The sequence below is a fragment of the Microcaecilia unicolor genome, chromosome 6 (genome assembly GCF_901765095.1).
Source record: "Microcaecilia unicolor chromosome 6, aMicUni1.1, whole genome shotgun sequence".
NCBI lineage: Eukaryota > Metazoa > Chordata > Amphibia > Gymnophiona > Siphonopidae > Microcaecilia > Microcaecilia unicolor.
In genome coordinates this window covers 85,115,427-85,133,879 of record NC_044036.1, presented here as the reverse complement: position 1 = coordinate 85,133,879, position 18,453 = coordinate 85,115,427, and the positions used below count along the sequence as shown (strand labels likewise).

The window sequence follows — 18,453 nt, the reverse complement described above, 5'->3', positions numbered from 1 at the left end:
CGCCAGGCATGGGTATCGGTACTTGAGATGGTCCGATTTGAAGTCGCTGGGTGTCTTCGATGACATGAAAGGAAAAACAACTTCGGCAAAATTAAAAGACGCGATCGTGCCTGTTAAAAGAAAAAAGGGCACGAAAAGAAGGGAACAACCCGACCGCGCAGCCAACAAAAACAAAGGAAACTTTAAAAGGGCAAAAAAGAAAGAAAACTATGGGAAGATTTTTTTTTTAAGTGTAAATTTCTATTAATTAAAGAAAAGAAATAAGGCAAAAGCCACAAAACGGATGAGACTCTTTCCCGGGCCTGAGAGGAGCCCAGAAAAAACTAGACCGCACCTCAACGCAGAGAAAAAATAACTGTGGAACGTGGGCAGGAAATTGGTCCGCACATGTGCGGTGCCCGCTGCACACATGCCAGAAGACTCTGGCAAAATTTTTTAAAATATTTTGCTTGCAAAATGCCGGTTCCCGGGCCTACGCAGACATCGACCCACATGTGAGAACAAGCAGCCTGCTTGCCCTCGGAGAAACATATTTTCAAAATGACTGAAGTATTTACTGGTCACAAATATCTCCGCTTACCTCTAGGCCATGTTCTAAAACAAATTTCCTAACAAGGTAGGTCAGACAAATTAGCAGTAACCATTCTCGGTAGAATAAGGGACACTGCACACTTGCTACAAAAATTGGCAACAGTCCAGGAGACAAAAAAATATATATTAGATTGTGATGTCTTGTTCTCTGTATTTACACCTTTGACTTGTATGTCAACAGAAACAATTTACTGAACCATACAAGTTTCCTGAAATGACTGACTGGGTTACCAGATTATCTGGTACAACCAACTGTTCCTTCTTCCCTTTCCTGCACTTTCTAAAAAAAAAAAAAAAAGTTTTTAGCAAATATACTTCTGCCTCCGCTAATCTCCTTTTGAAAACAGTCACCTAAAATTTCCTGTTCCCTTCCCCAGTTTAAATTGTGTACAGATGTGGGGTTAATGGGTATCTAATCTGCTTTATTTCTCTCCTCTTGCCCTTCTTTTATTCTGAGTTAGTAGTCATAAAAACATCACCACATGTTCCTAATTTGCAAAAGATGTATTATCTAGAAATCCTATCTGAAGATTCAACAGGCTGATCCCATGTTACATCACCATGACTGCTACTATAAATAACTGGAAGTTGTTTTGTTTCCCTGAAGACACCCGCTGGGAGAAACAGTGTGCTCCTGTTGGAATTTTGTGTGACAGACCAGTAACTAAAAGATGAGAATTGTTATTTCTTCTGCTACCTGAAAATTTGAAGACTGCTGATGTTTTTTCTTTGTTCACTGGAAGTTATTTTGTTAGACTTAATTTGTGCAGAAGCTAGACAGATATTAGCTCCATGTGGTTTTGGTTTAACCATTTGATGATTTATGGCGTTTTTTTCTGACTTATGGTATGACTCCTTATGACTGAGGTCTTTTTTCTCCACTCTTTTTTGTGCTGTGAGTGGGTGTTCCAGTACCACATTGGAAGAAAGTGGATATTTTTGGAATTTTGATTTTGCTCCATTTTGCCTAGCATATTTTTTCTTGGATTAAGAAATTTCAATTACCCCAATTTTGACTGGATAAATGTCACACCAAGGAATCCTAAAGAGGTAAAATTCCTAGATGTAATAAAATGACTGCTTCTTAGAGAAACTGGTCAAGGAACCGACGTGAGGGGGAGCTATTTCAGATCTAGTCCTTAGTGGAACGCAGGGCTTAGTACGAAAGGTAATGGGTGTTGGGTCTGCAGTGACCATAATATGATCAAATATGAACTAATATCGGGAGTGAAGTCAATAAGAAAATCTACTGTAGCAGCATTTAATTTTCAAAAGGGCAACTATGATAAAATGAGGAAAACAGAAAAATGTAGGCAGATAAAGACCATATGGCTGCGACTGTCAACCTTTTTCATCTCGAGGCACACTTACAAGGTGCAAAAATTGTCAAGGCACACCACTGGAATCTAACCTGTTCCCGCCTGTCCCCGCCCATCCCCTCTAAGATCCATTCCATCCTCACCCATACCTGTAACCTTGAGAAGTAGCTATTTAATTTTACTACTGAAATACATTAGAACACCAATATGCCAGCTACTGGAAAACTGGAGCAGGATGGAGTGTTACAGACATCACATACCAGCAGAATCCTTCACCTAGTTCCAGATGCAAACATGACTCTCACCTGATACAAAATAGGGAACCGCAAAAAACATGCAGACAAAAACTGAAAGCAGAGATAGTGGACTCTACATGTCTTGCAACACCAGAAAAATAGAAAAAGCCCCTGCATGTCCTCATGTACCATGCAAAATAAACCAACAGATGTAAATTCTCAACACCAACATAATTCAATCATCAAACTGAAAATAAAATGATTTTTCCTACCTTTGTGGTTTGTTGAATTTATTATTCCAATATTTGGTTCCTCTGTCTGTGCTCTTAACTCTGTTTCCAGAGCCTCCTTTCCATTTGCAATTTTTTTTCTCACCTAATGCCCTGTGTCTGTCTGGCACTGATCTTTTGCATTCAGCTTTCATCAATTTTCTCCGCCACCTCCTCAAATCTCGTTTTCCTTTTCTCTTCCCTTCATGTTCAGCTGGTCTCCCCTCTTCCCATATGTGCAGCATGTCTCCCATTTTCCTTTCATGTTTGGCTGGTCTCCCCTCTTCCCTCTTATCTTGTTCTTTTCCTTCTCTACATCTTTCTGCCATTGATCTGTTTTTGTCTTCTCTAGCACATGCCCCCTGTGTCCCCATCCCTCCCCCCGTGTCCCTGCCCCTTCTACTGCCCAGCTCTTTTCCCTCATCCAAGTGCAGGCATCTCTCTTGATTTTTCTCTTTCCATCTTTGGGTCCAGTGACCTTCCCACTCTTCTCTCTGCTCACCTGCCCCCACCCAATCTGTATCAGTATCTCTCTCTCCTTCCCTTCATTACTCCAGCCTCTCTACCACTCTCTTTCTCACTGATCTCTCTCTTATCTCTAGGTCACCCCCCCCCCCCCCCTTCCCAGCATTGTGGTCATGCATCTTTATTTCCCTGCCCACTCTGTACTGCTATGCTTAGCTGATGGGCAACATTTTTCTCTCTACAGAAATCTTCCACTCACACCACTGCCCTCACCCCCGCCGAACATCATCTTCTTCCACCCTTGCTCCCTCCCCTCCCTGAAACAGCATCTTCCACTCGCGCCTGTGCCCCTCCAGAACAGACATCTTCCACCCGTGCCCATGTCCTCCCCCAGAACCAGCATCTTCCACCTGTTCCCACCCCCCAGAGAACTGACATCTTCCACCTGTGCCCTCCTGAGAACCAACATCTTCCACTCATGCCTAGCCTCCCCCCTTCAGAAATGACATCTTCCACCCACGGTCTAGCAACTATTTTTATACTTTACTTCCTCTCCTTGATGCTCTTCAAAGTCTCTCATTCAAGACCAGGATAATTGGTGATCCAGGAAGGCCGCTCCCTGAAGCTATTTTCTGCAGTTCCCACCAATGTAGAAGTGGGAGCTGCAGAAAGAAAGCTTCCAGGATTGGCCTGCATTGATCAGTGACATTGCTGGTACTTAATAAGAATGTTGGAAAAGCGTTGCGGAAGGAGGAAAGGAATAAAAAGTTGATGGACATCACTGGTGGTGGTGGGGAGGGGGGGCAGGTGAAAGATGCCATTTGGGTGGGAGGCGCGGGTTAAAGACATCGGCTGTGGTGGGGCGCGGGTAAAAGATGCCAGTTCGGGTGGGGGACATGTGGCATGGGTGGAAGATGCGCATATCTCTGGGATCCCCACGGCTCACCAGTTGAAAAACGCTGCCATATGGTTTATCCAGTCTGCCCATCCATGCCTATCACTCCCTTAGAGATCCTATGTACTTGTCCCAAGCTCTCTTTTAATTCAGACACTGATTTCATCTCCACCACTTCCGTTCCATGAATTTATCACCTTTTCCGTGAAGAAGTATTTCCTCCAGTTACTTCTGAGTCTATCCCCTTTCTCCTTCATCTTATGCCCCCCTCATTCCAGAGCTTCCTTTCAATTGAAAGAGACTTGCCTCCGGTGCATTTGTGCCACATAGATATCTAAATGTCTCTATCATTCTGTCCCTCCCCCCCCCACCTTTCTTCCAAAGTATACATACTGAGATCTTTAAGTCTGTCCCCATATGCATTATGACAAAGACCACTGATCATTTTAGTAGCCATCCTCTGGCCTGACTCCATTCTGTTTATATTTTTTTGAAGGTGCGGTCTCCAGAACTGCACACAATATTCTAAATGAGGTCTCACCAGAATCTTATTCAGGAGCATCATAACCTCCTTTTTCCTACTGGCCATTCCTCTCCCTATGCACTCAAGCATCCTTCTAGCTTTCGCTGTCACCTTTTCTACCTGTTTGGCCACCTTACGGTCATCACATATGATCATGCCCAAGTCCCGCTCCTCTTTTGAGCACAAAAGTTCTTCACCACCTAAACTATACCATTCCCTCAGGTTTTTGCAGCCCAAATGAATGACCCTGCATTTTTTTAGCATTAAATCTAAGCTGCCGAATTTCAGACCCTTCTTCTAGCTTTGTTAAGTCCTGCCTCATGTTATCCATACCATCAGAGGTGTCTATATTATTGCAGATTTTGGTATCATTCGCAAAGAGAAAAATCTTACCAGACAGCCCTTCAGCAATATCACCTACAAAAATGTTAAAAAGAACCAGACCAAGAACCTAGCCTTATGGCACACCACAGGTAACACCCTTTTCCTCAGAATGAGCTCCATTTACCTTACCACTACCCTCTGTTGCCTTCCACTCAACCAGTCAAGTCACTCTAGGGCCCACACTGATGGCATTCAGTTTATTTATTAGTCGTCTATATCTTGTTAAGGATGTAAAAAGAATTGAAGCGGTGCAAAGAAAAACTACGAGAATGGTACGGGATTTGCGTTACAAGACGTATGAGGAGAGACTTGCGGACCTGAACGTGTATACTCTGGAGGAAAGGAGAAACAGGAGTGATATGATACAGACGTTCAAATATTTGAAAGGTATTAATCTGCAAACTAACCTTTTCCGGAGATGCGAAGGCAATAGAACGAGAGGACATGAAATGAGATTGAAAGGGGGCAGACTCAAGAAAAATGTCAGAAATTAATTTTTCACGGAGAGAGTAGTGGATGCTTGGAAAGCGAATGCTACATACCTGTAGAAGGTATTCTCCGAGGACAGCACGCTGATTGTTCTCACTGATGGGTGACGTCCACGGCAGCCCCTCCAATCGGAACACTTTCTAGCAAAGTCCTTTGCTAGTCCTCGCGCGCCGATGCGCACCGCGCTTGCGCGGCCGTCTTCCCGCCCGAACCGGCTCGTGCCGGCCAGTCTCATATGTAGCAAGACAAAGAGAAGGGAAGACACAACTCCAAAGGGGAGGCGGGCGGGTTTGTGAGAACAATCAGCCTGCTGTCCTCGGAGAATACCTTCTACAGGTATGTAGCATTCGCTTTCTCTGAGGACAAGCAGGCTGCTTGTTCTCACTGATGGGGTATCCCTAGCCCCCAGGCTCACTCAAAACAACAACCATGGTCAATTGGGCCTCGCAACGGCAAGGACATAACTGAGATTGACCTAAAAAATTTACCAACTAACTGAGAGTGCAGCCTGGAACAGAACAAACATGGGCCTAGGGGGGTGGATTTGGATTCTAAACCCCGAACAGATTCTGAAGCACTGACTGCCCGAACCGACTGTCGCGTCGGGTATCCTGCTGCAGGCAGTAATGAGATGTGAATGTGTGGACAGATGACCACGTCGCAGCTTTGCAGATCTCTTCAATAGTGGCTGACTTCAAGTGGGCCAGTGACGCAGCCATGGCTCTAACATTGTGAGCCGTGACATGACCCTCAAGAGCCAGCCCAGCCTGGGCGTAAGTGAAGGAAATGCAATCTGCTAGCCAATTGGATATGGTGCGTTTCCCCACAGCCACTCCCCTCCTGTTGGGATCAAAAGAAACAAACAATTGGGCGGACTGTCTGTTGGGCTGTGTCCGCTCCAGATAGAAGGCCAATGCTCTTTTGCAGTCCAATGTGTGCAGCTGACGTTCAGCAGGGCAGGAATGAGGACGGGGAAAAAATGTTGGCAAGACAATTGACTGGTTCAGATGGAACTCCGACACAACCTTTGGCAAGAACTTAGGGTGAGTGCAGAGGACTACTCTGTTATGATGAAATTTGGTGTAAGGGGCCTGGGCTACCAGGGACTGAAGCTCACTGACTCTACGAGCTGAAGTAACTGCCACCAAGAAAATGACCTTCCAGGTCAAGTACTTCAGATGGCAGGAATTTAGTGGCTCAAAAGGAGGTTTCATCAGCTGGGTGAGAACGACATTGAGATCCCATGACACTGTAGGAGGCTTGACAGGGGGCTTTGACAAAAGCAAATCTCTCATGAAGCGAACAACTAAAGGCTGTCCTGAGATCGGCTTACCTTCCACACGGTAATGGTATGCACTAATTGCACTAAGGTGAACCCTTACAGAGTTAGTCTTGAGACCAGACTCAGACAAGTGCAGAAGGTATTCAAGCAGGGTCTGTGTAGGACAGGAGCGAGGATCTAGGGCCTTGCTGTCACACCAGACGGCAAACCTCCTCCACAGAAAGAAGTAACTCCTCTTAGTGGAATCTTTCCTGGAAGCAAGCAAGATGCGGGAGACACCCTCTGACAGACCCAAAGAGGCAAAGTCTACGCTCTCAACATCCAGGCCGTGAGAGCCAGGGACCGGAGGTTGGGATGCAGAAGCGCCTCTTCGTCCTGTGTGATGAGGGTCAGAAAACACTCCAACCTCCACGGTTCTTCGGAAGACAATTCCAGAAGAAGAGGGAACCAGATCTGACGTGGCCAAAAAGGAGCAATCAGAATCATGGTGCCTCGGTCTTGCTTGAGTTTCAATAAAGTCTTCCCCACCAGAGGAATGGGAGGATAAGCATACAGCAGACCCTCCCCCCAGTCCAGGAGGAAGGCATCCGATGCCAGTCTGCCGTGGGCCTGAAGCCTGGAACAGAACTGAGGGACTTTGTGGTTGGCTCGAGATGCGAAGAGATCTACCAAGGGGGTGCCCCACACCTGGAAGATCTGTCTCACTACACGGGAATTGAGCGACCACTCGTGAGGTTGCATAATCCTGCTCAACCTGTCGGCCAGACTGTTGTTTACGCCTGCCAGATATGTGGCTTGGAGCACCATGCCGTGACGGCGAGCCCAGAGCCACATGCTGACGGCTTCCTGACACAGGGGGCGAGATCCGGTGCCCCCCTGCTTGTTGATATAATACATGGCAACCTGGTTGTCTGTCTGAATTTGGATAATTTGGTGGGACAGCCGATCTCTGAAAGCCTTCAGAGCGTTCCAGATCACTCGTAACTCCAGAAGATTGATCTGCAGATCGCGTTCCTGGAGGGACCAGCTTCCTTGGGTGTGAAGCCCATCGACATAAGCTCCCCACCCCATTGGGCAGATCTCATGTGAAGGCGGGCCATGGGAGTCACATGAACTGTGGAGGCCATGTGGCCCAGCAATCTCAACATCTGCCGAGCTGTGATCTGCTGGGACGCTCGCACCCGCGAGACGAGGGACAACAAGTTGTTGGCTCTCGTCTCTGGGAGATAGGCGCGAGCCGTCCGAGAATTCAGCAGAGCTCCTATGAATTCGAGTTTCTGCACTGGGAGAACATGGGACTTTGGATAATTTATCACAAACCCCAGTAGCTCCAGGAGGCGAATAGTCATCTGCATGGACTGTAGAGCTCCTGCCTCGGATGTGTTCTTCACCAGCCAATCGTCGAGATATGGGAACACGTGTACCCCCAGTCTGCGAAGTGCCGTTGCTACTACAGCCAAGCACTTCGTGAACACTCTGGGCGCAGAGGTGAGCCCAAAGGGTAGCACACAGTACTGGAAGTGACGTGTGCCCAGCTGAAATCGCAGATACTGTCTGTGAGCTGGCAGTATCGGGATGTGTGTGTAGGCGTCCTTCAAGTCCAGAGAGCATAGCCAATCGTTTCCTGAATCATGGGGAGAAGGGTGCCCAGGGAAAGCATCCTGAACTTTTCTTTGACCAGATATTTGTTCAGGGCCCTTAGGTCTAGGATGGGACGCATCCCCCCTGTTTTCTTTTCCACAAGGAAGTACCTGGAATAGAATCCCAGCCCTTCTTGCCCGGATGGCACGGGCTCGACCGCATTGGCGCTGAGAAGGGTGGAGAGTTCCTCTGCAAGTACCTGCTTGTGCTGGAAGCTGTAAGACTGAGCTCCCGGTGGACAATTTGGAGGTTTTGAGGTAGAAGCTGAAGGCTGCCGGCGGGAGAACTTGTCGAAAGCGGTATCCCGCTGGTGGAGCTGCTCTACCACCTGCTCGACTTTTTCTCCAAAAATGTTATCCGCACGGCAAGGCGAGTCCGCAATCCGCTGCTGGAGTCTATTCTCTACGTCGGAGGCACGCAGCCATGTGAGTCTGCGCATCACCACACCTTGAGCAGCGGCCCTGGACACAACATCAAAGGTGTCATACACCCCTCTGGCCAGGAATTTTCTGCATGCCTTCAGCTGCCTGACCACCTCCTGAAAAGGCTTGGCTTGCTCAGGGGGGAGCTTGTCCACCAAGCCCGCCAACTGCCGCACATTATTCCGCATGTGTATGCTCGTGTAGAGCTGGTAAGACTGAATTTTGGCCACGAGCATAGAGGAATGGTAGGCCTTCCTCCCAAAGGAGTCTAAGGTTCTAGAGTCCTTGCCCAGGGGCGCCGAAGCATGCTCCCTAGAACTCTTAGCCTTCTTTAGGGCCAAATCCACAACTCCAGAATCGTGAGGCAACTGAGTGCGCATCAGCTCTGGGTCCCCATGGATCCGGTACTGGGACTCGATCTTCTTGGGAATGTGGGGATTACTTAATGGCTTGGTCCAGTTCGCCAGTAATGTCTTTTTTAGGACATGATGCATGGGTACTGTGGACGCTTCCTTAGGTGGAGAAGGATAGTCCAGGAGCTCAAACATTTCAGCCCTGGGCTCGTCCTCCACAACCACCGGGAAGGGGATGGCCGTAGACATCTCCCGGACAAAGAAAGCGAAAGACAGACTCTCGGGAGGAGAAAGCTGCCTTTCAGGAGAGGGAGTGGGATCAGAAGGAAGACCATCAGACTCCTCGTCAGAGAAATATCTGATGTCCTCCTCCTCCTCCCACGAGGCCTCACCATCGGTATCAGACACAAGTTCACGAACCTGTGTCTGAAGCCGTGCCCGGCTCGACTCCGTGGAAACACGGCCATGGTGGGAGCATCGAGAGGTAGACTCTCTCGCCAGCACCGGCGAAGCTCCCTCCGCCGACGTCGTCGGGGAGCCTTCCTGGGAGGCTACCGCAGTCATGTCGGAGACCTCACCCCGGGCAAGGGGCCAGCCGGCGCCTCACTCGACGGTACCGGTGGCGCAAGCACCCCCGGTACCGGAGGGGAAGGGCGCAACAGCTCTCCCAGGATCTCTGGGAGAACGGCCCGGAGACTCTCGTGCAGAGCGGCTGTGGAGAAAGACATGGAAGCTGATGCAGGTGTCGAAGTCAGAGTCTGTTCCAGGCGTGGAGGCTGTTCCGGGCTGTCCAGAGTGGAGCGTATCGACACCTCTTGAACAGAGGGTGAGCGGTCCTCTCGGTGCCGATGCCTGCTGGGTGCCGACTCCCTCGGCGACCCAGAGCTCTCGGTGCCGACACAGGAAGGAGACCGGTGTCGATGCTTCTTCGACTTCTTGGGACGAAGCATGTCACCGGAGCTTCCCGGCACCGACGAGGAGGACGTAGAATCCAGCCGTCGCTTCCTCGGGGCCGAGGCCGAAGAAGGTCGGTCTCAGGGGGGGCTGTACCGCAGGAGCCCTCAGGGTAGGGGGAGACCCACCCGAAGGCTCACCGCCACCAGCAGGGGAATGGACAGCCCTCACCTGCACTCCAGACGAAGCACCACCGTCCGACGACATCAGCAGACGAGGAGGTCCCGGTACCACCGACGCCGACACAGCCTTCCAATGTCTCAGCCCCGATGCAGAGGGTCGATGCCTCGATACACTCGATGCAATCGCGGCCGAGGATGAAGGTCTGGACGCTGGCGACGTCGATGCACCCGATACTCCCAGTGCCGATGCCGACGAAGAGCCCGAGAACAAAACGTTCCACTGGGCCAATCTCGCTACCTGAGTCCGCTTTTGTAAAAGGGCGCAAAGACTACAGGCCTGCGGGCGGTGCCCAGCCCCCAGACACTGAAGACACGACGTGTGCCTATCAGTGAGCGAGATTACCCGGGCGCACTGGGTGCACTTCTTGAAGCCGCTGGGAGACTTCGATGACATGGGTGGAAAAATCACGCCGGCGAAATCAAAACTCGTAATGGCGATATAGGCACCAAAAATAGGGAGAGAAAAAACCCGAACCGAGGCCTCAAAAAAGGCCTACCACGAAAGCGAAAAGGAAACTTACGCGGGGTAAAAGCTGGAAGCACGGGAAAGGGGTAAAGACCGTAAAGGTCTTCTTTTTTTTTTTTTCAGTGAAAATCGCGAAGACGCGCGAGGGTCAACTTTGAGGGGCGAGAAACGGCGCAAAACACGACCATCCCGAGCGCGGACAAAAGAAGACAAACACGAGCCGGTTCGGGCGGGAAGACGGCCGCACATGTGCGGTGCGCATCAGCGCACGAGGACTAGCAAAGCCTTTGCTAGTAAAGTTTTCCGATTGGAGGGGCTGCCGTGGACGTCACCCATCAGTGAGAACAAGCAGCCTGCTTGTCCTCGGAGAATGCTATTAATACATCAGTTAGCCTCTGAAATAGAGAATATAGGGAAACATTCACAGAGTATTTTTCCTTGGAATGTCAAACGCTGAGAATAGTGACTGAATAGATTGTTCCACCCCATTGTGGTGGTATAAATTGGTCAATTGCGCACTCTCATGCTATTGATTTGGCTAGCATACTGGGTAAGATATCCTGTGGCATAAACTTGGGAGCAGCCTACGCCCCTGAACAGGTGACAAAAGAGCTGGTCTCTGGGGCGTGGCAAGATGACACTTGTGTGGCTAAAGTCATATAAAGTGTGCTTGCAAGCCTATTTTAAACCAGAGCAAAAGCCAGACTCTGCCACCTGACTGAATAGAAGCCTAATGAAACTGACCACAGAAAACTTAACCCAGATAGCCTAACTTTCAGTCATGAGCAAACAAAAATTAATAATGATGAGTCTTTTGCTTATAACAGTCATATTCCAACTAAGGACATATTCCAAGATTCATAGTGACGTGACATAGTAGATGACGGCAGGAAAAGACCTGAACGGTCCATCCAGTCTGTTCAATGTCCACTATTAAAAAGAGTCACCTCTCCCAATACACATGCCCATGTAAACAGTTCAGTATCTTTGCTACTGTTCTTTTTGAAATTATGCTACTTCACTAGGTTAGAGTTAGTTTTTAATTTTAGCTTTTATAGTTTATTTTATGGTTCCTCACTCCAATATATATATTATAAAATTGTATCTCGGAACCAAGAGAGGGAATTATGTAACATGGTGTCAGAATTATTGAGCAGATTATGCTGAATCAGATATACCAATATAAAAATGCAGCTTTTAAAAGATGTATTGAAACAGCATTTCAATACCTTCTTTCCACTTTTTCCTCGGACCCTCTGATAGCAGGGCCAGTCAATTACAAACACTTAACAGAGACAAAAGCTGGCTGGGAGGGTCACCAAGACATCTCTAGAGAACAAAAAACTGAAGCAGACAGAGAGTCTGGGAAGGTATAACTCCAGCTATTGACTCAGAATGAAAGGATAAACAGGAAGCCATAAACCACTTGCCACAAAGGACTCAGTGCCCCCCCCCCCCCCCTTCAGATAAGACTTCAGCACATGTAAAGACAAAGGGCTGATGACATGTGACCCCCTGCAAACTACAATACCCAAGATCCCCTGCAAACTACAACTCAGGGAACATTATAAAAAGCCTGGAAACAGCCCAGCTCTCTCTCTTGGGAAGCTCGCTTGGGACCTGCTGCTCTCTCTTGGAACCTGCCTCCTCTTGGAACCTGCCTCCTTTTGGGACCTGCCTCCTCTTGGTACTTGCTGCTCTCTTGCTCCTGACCATGTGCTCATTAATCAGCTGGACCACAGCATGCTTGTAACAAGGACTGTAAGTTAACCTACCTGTTACTTTGTTCTATTTTATGCACAAATTCTCTGTTCTAAGATCCTTTTAAAAGCTAGCTCTCATTTGTAACCTTATTTATATCATTGCATTAATCATATTGTAAAATGATAAACCTTTTGAATCTAAATATATAGTGTTCTTGTCTTTTAGATCTGGCAATGCAGGTTAATGCAATCCAATAAGTACACTTAATTCTTTTTATTCTTGAATCGTTCTTACCTTGTGGGTAAGTGGTGGAGAAATTTTAGCGAGTGCTCTTAAAATATTCCCCTGCTTTTTGTTCTTAAATATCATATTAGGACTGTGACAATTTTGTAACATTTTTAATGGATATTAAGAACATTTAAATTATTTCCAGTAACACCTCCATCTTCTTCATACAACGTAGAAGTCTCTTCATACCTAATTTGTGCAAATGCCCTGTATCACCTCCTGTTGAACTTTTACAAAACACTGGATGTGAAATTGCCTGATTTAAAGGACACCACCTTCTTAAGAAAGGAAGGAACCGGACAAAGAACCACTTTCTCTACTGAAAACTGAAGAAAGAGTTCCTTACAGAATGTCTGAATTCTTTTTGCAGAGCAAATGGCCACTGCCCAGGACACTCCTACAATGCATGAGGCGTCGGTTCCTACTGCTGCTGCTCACTCTCTCCCTCCTCCAGAAATACTTGAGCAGTTGCTGCAATAACCCAGTAATACAGCAATTAACTGGGTGCCGGGCTCCTGCCAAAACTCCACTAACACGCAGCTCCTCCCCCCCACCTTTTTTTTTGGTGGCTGAAACTTGCTCCCAGGCACTCAAGGAGCTCCCTTCCAGAGTTTTGGGGGGGTGGGGAGGCATAAGCTGACTACCCCCAATAGACTGCTATAGTGGCTGGAGGGGGGGGGCGATTCACCCAGATGTGACACCCACAGGCACAGAGACCCACCTAAACTTCCCTTCTCCCTCAAAGAAAAGGGAATATCATTTCTTTGATGCCCCCCCCCCCCCCCCCCCCCCAAGGATAAGGACCCTCAACCTGGCCTACCAAACTAGTACCAGAATGCACATATCATCCTACTCTTGGAGACTGAGGAGTACCGAGTAGTGAAGAACTGCACAGCATACTTAAAAGATGATTTCACTAGTTGAGTTCAGTCTCCATCTGCGTGGTCTGTGGGACACCAAAGAATTACCCCTTTAAAGCTTTGTATTATGTTGGTTATCAGTATCTAAAGACCATTTTCTGTGGTATTATCCCTCTCGCTCTCTTTGATTCTTACAAAGTACATATTTGAGTACTGTGTATGGCCCTTAAGAGGTTAATTAGGGCTAGGTCAAAGACCTGTTTCTTGTCCTGTCCCTCAACTGTGGGACAAATTCCTAGATTTTATTAGGCAAGAGAAGGAGTGTTATGTTCTTCAACTATTTTTTTTAATTCCTTGCAAAATAGCCAGTACTTTAACCTGGTTTGATTGTTTATTGTGATTTGCTGATTGTTGTAATATTTTCTCAGTGGAGATCCTAGGTCGGCTGCCACCCAGGGTGGATTGCCGCTGCGCACCCCCCCCCCCCAAGGTGCAGCGGTGTCCATCCCCCCAGGGTGCAGCACGACACCCCCTTCCCCGGCGCATTAAGCCCCCCCACCCCCCCCCCGGAAGAATTGTTGGCTGCTGGAGGGTGCAGAGAGCAGCCGCGCACCTGTCGGCTCCACTGGCTCCCTGCGCCCTGGAACAGAAAGTAACCTGTTCCGGGGTACAGGGAGCAGGGAACCAGCAGAGCCAACAGGCGCGCGGCTGCTCTCTGCACCCTCCAGCAGCGTGCACCCGGGGTGGACCACCCCGCCCTTGCTACGCCACTGTATTTTCTAATAGTTATTGGTTATTACTTTTTGTCAGCTGGTTTTAACTTTAGTCATATTGGGGGTCTGTTACTAAAGATTAGCTCAAGTTATCTGTAGCAGGGTCCATTTTATTCCTATGGGCCCTGCTACAGATAACTCGAGCTAATCTTTAGTAAAAGACCCCCATTGTATGCTGCTTTGATCTGACATCTTAAAAGTAATCATGGATCATAAATGATCAAATCAAATATGTGAACATGTGGATATCTGACACCATGGAAACTTTTATCATATGCCTCCTCATTTTCCACACATTCCTCTACCTAGAGCTCAGGCTCCAGAGAAATCAAACATCTTCTTCAACATTATGTATAGCCTCAACAAACCCAACTAGAACCAAAGGCTATTCTGCAAGCTAATGCTTACCTCATCTGAATGGAAAGGAGGTGGCAAAGTTGGTGATGGTGCGAAGGGCGGTGGGGAGATCACTTTTCTTTCCTCTAACTGGGCCATGATCTCTTTCCGTCGACGATGAAGATCGTCTAGGCTGGGATGAGACTGTGGTGGCAAGCGGCCATAAGGCTCCTGAAATTAAATAAAATTCACCTTATCTAAGCATGGCTTGTAGGACCTGATTTTGAAAAAAATACAGAACACTTAATAATTCTCCTCCCTAAAGTTTATAAACTGTTTCTATACCAGTGGCGTAGCCAATGGTGGGCCAGGCCCGCCCACTTTCAACTCAGGCCCACCCAGTAGCAGCACACCTATGCTGATTCCCTAGCCCCACCAGCTGAAAACTCCCAACAACTGTCCCTCCTGCATACCTTGTAAATAGCAGATGGCATGCAGGTGAGACAAGGAGAGACCAAATCACCTGTGGGACAGGGAGTGGTTCTTCTGCCCACCCATCTTGAGTCCAGGCCCACCCAAAGTTGGGTGTCTGGCTACGCCCCTGTTCTATACTAGAAAAAGATGGGAAACTAGGACAAACAGATTTTCAGTTACAAATTTAACAAAACAAAAAACCGCATACAACATAAAAGCCCAAGTCTGTTACTCCAGTGTAACCACACAGCACCAAGTCCTAACATACTATAAGGTCCTTTTTCTAATTATGGACTTAGCTTACAATATTAGTTAGCGTGCGCTAAATCTTTTTTAATATGGTACTTGTATCCCGTGGAGGGGTATAATCAGTAGCGTACCAAGGGGGGGGGGGGGGGGGGGGGTGGTCCCCCCCGGGTGCACGGCGCTGGGGGGGGGGGGGGGGGGGGGCCGCGTGCCTGTCAGCTCCGCTCGTTCCGTGCTCCCTCTGCCCCGGAACATGTTACTTCCTGTTCCGGGGCAGAGGGAGCATGGAACGAGCGAAGCCGACAGGCGCGTGGCACCCCCCCAAGCAGGTAAAAATGCACCCGGGGGGGGGGGGGGGGGGGTGTCACGCTGCCCCCGGGGGGGGGGGGGGCATCGGCGATCCGCCCCGGGTGTCAGCCACCCTAGGAACGCCACTGGGCATAATCAAACAGGGCGCCCAAGTTTTCCTGGGGCCGTCCTCGCAGGATGGCTCTGTGAAGGGGCGGGGAAACCCGTATTATCGAAACAAGATGGACGTCCATCTTTTGTTTCTATAATACGGTCGGGGACGCCCAAATCTCAACATTTAGGTCGACCTTAGAGATGGCCGTTCCCCGGTTTTCGGCGACAATGGAAACCAAGGACGCCCATCTCAGAAACGACCAAATCCAAACCCTTTGGTTATGGGAAGAGCCAGCATTTGTAGTGCACTGGTGCCCCTCACATGCCAGGACACCAACCGGGCACCCTAGGGGGCACTGCAGTGGACTTCACAAATTGCTCCCAGGTGCATAGCTCCCATACCTTGGGTGCTGAGTCCCCCAAATCCACCAAAAAACCCACTCCCCACAACTGTACACCACTACCATAGCCCTAAGGAGTGAAGGGGGGGTTTGTGGTGGGTTTTGGAGGGCTCACATTTACCACCATAAGTGTAACAGGTTGGGGGGGGGGATGGGCATGGGCCTGGGCCTGCCTGCCTGAGGTGCACTGCACCCACTAAAACTGCTCCAGGGACCTGCATACTGCTGTCAGGGAGCTGGGTATGACATTTGAGGCTGGCATAGAGGCTGGCAAAAAAAAGATTTTTTTTTTTAGGGTGAGAGGGGGTTGGTGACCACTGGGGGAGTAAGGGGAGGTCATCCCCGACACCCTCCGGTGGTCATCTGTCAGTTTGGGCACCTTTTTGAGGCTTGGTCGTGAAAAAAAATGGACGAAGTAAAGTCAGCCAAGAGCTTGTCAGGGACGCCCTTCTTTTTTCCATTATCGGCCGAGGATGTCCATCTCTTAAGCACGCCCCAGACCCGCCTTCGCTATGCTGCCGACACGCCCACGTGAACTTTGGTCGTCCCCGCGACAGAAAGCAGTTGAGGGCGCCCAAAATCTGCTTTTGATTTTGGGCGCTGATTTGGGTGACCCTGAGAGAAGGACGCCCATCTCCCTATTTGTGTCGGAAGATGGGCGCCCTTCTCTTTCGAAAATAAGCCTGATATGCAGCCTCTTGAGTTCAATGTGGCTGAAATTGTCAAAAATATCAAAAGAAAATAGCTAATACAACTTCAGTGTAGACCTATAATGTCAACACATAAAAAGATAGCTAATACACCCCAGAAACTGCAAGAAATTCATCTTCTAATAATTTAACAAAGAGAGAATTGTACTTGAAGAGGGTAGACTACTTAATCAACTATTCACTTAATACAAAATTTTAAACAAAAAAGTTTTAAGTTGCTTAAGATAGTTTTCTTGGATTCTAATTTCCACAGGTAACAGATTCCACCATTTGGTAGACTGATGAGAAAACCAAGCAGAGTATAGTGACTTGTAATACTATTCTCCTGCAATCTGGATAGTGTAAAATCATGAATTCTCTTGACTATAACACTGAGTTTCTGGTGGATAAATTGACTAATTCCTTCATGTAGCTCAGGGCTAAACCATGTAAAATAAGAAAAGTTACGGAACAGAGTGTAAATATGGAGAGTGCCACTACTGGCAGCCAGTACATCTTCATAAGCAAAAAAATTAATCAAGCTGCCTGAAAATAGGACCTAATTCATTTCCATTTCCTTAACACCTTAAAGATTTTCACAACTACTGCCCAGACTTGTTGTTCAAATGTGAGGTAGTTATCTATTAACACCCCTAATACTTTCAAACTAGATTCAAGCTTATAAGTAACATCATCAATCACAAAATAAGCCTAAAAGGGCTGCTTACTACCAAAATAGTTTCTCTATTTTCAGTTTGAAAGTTGTAGACCATGATTGTCTAAGCCCTTTTCTATTTCAGACAAAATCTCAACAATATTATCAACAAAAGGGATGAACATATCATCATCCACGTAAATGGAAAGGGTGTAATCCCCCAGTCGCCGTTTTTTTCCCAAATGGTGCCATCATGATGTTAAATAGTAAAGGGAATACTGGTGAGCCCTGAGGAACATCACATTCCGTGGTCCAGGCTGAAGAAAATGATCCCCAATCCCATTTTCACCTGATAAGACTGACTTTCAAAAAACCCTGGAACCAGTTAAGTTCCATCCCACTGATCCCAAAAAGATCAAGAAGTTCCAGTAATATTTCATGGTCCACAATATCAAACATGTTCGATATATCAAACTGCAATAGAATAACCTTTCTACCTAAACTAACCTCCTTCCTCAGCTCTGATATAAGGGTAGTTATTACAGTCTTTGTGCTATAACTCGGTCTAAAGCCCAGTAGTGCAAAATATTGTGTTAGATAGAAATTCGATCAGCTGATATGCTCTCCATCACTTTAACCAGAAGGAGTACTGAAGCCACAGGTCTAAAACTGGTCACATCATTCACTTTTTGTATTCTGATTCTTAGGAATGGGGGTCAACACTATATTCCCCCTTTCATTAGGGAATAACCCTTGAGATAACAAATTTATAAAGTCTGAAGAAGCCTCTCTCAACAAATAACTAGGACAAACATCCAACATGCAAGAGGCTGAAAAATATTTTATTAACAAGCCTTCACGGACATAGCTGACAGAGATATAAAAGGTGAAAAATATCAATCAGCCATTATTTGATTCTGTGAAACAAATTAGGTACTTAAATAAGAATCCAGTGCACAAGAGGATGATTGCGGCGTCTGTTTCCATGTATTAACAATTTTGATTTTAAAATATGATGGTAATTCGGCCTCTAAAGGAAGGGAATCATTTGTGGTAACTAATTCTTGTATATTAGATTGTTCACTGAACGATAAAGCTTTTTTGTATCTAAACAATCACTCCCTACATAGGAGAAATAGTAATTAAGCTTAGCT

General features: G+C 47.5%; 1 protein-coding gene across 4 annotated transcripts in view; it reads right to left on the bottom strand.

The window, feature by feature from the left end:
* RC3H1 (ring finger and CCCH-type domains 1) overlaps positions 1-18,453 on the bottom strand; it is a 343,910-nt gene that overhangs the window by 98,097 nt on the left and 227,360 nt on the right. For all 4 annotated transcript variants that reach the window (XM_030205363.1, XM_030205364.1, XM_030205367.1 and 1 more), the window contains exon 13: positions 14,505-14,663. In XM_030205363.1, the coding sequence (XP_030061223.1) occupies positions 14,505-14,663 (159 nt within the window). The remainder of the gene's footprint in view (positions 1-14,504; positions 14,664-18,453) is intronic.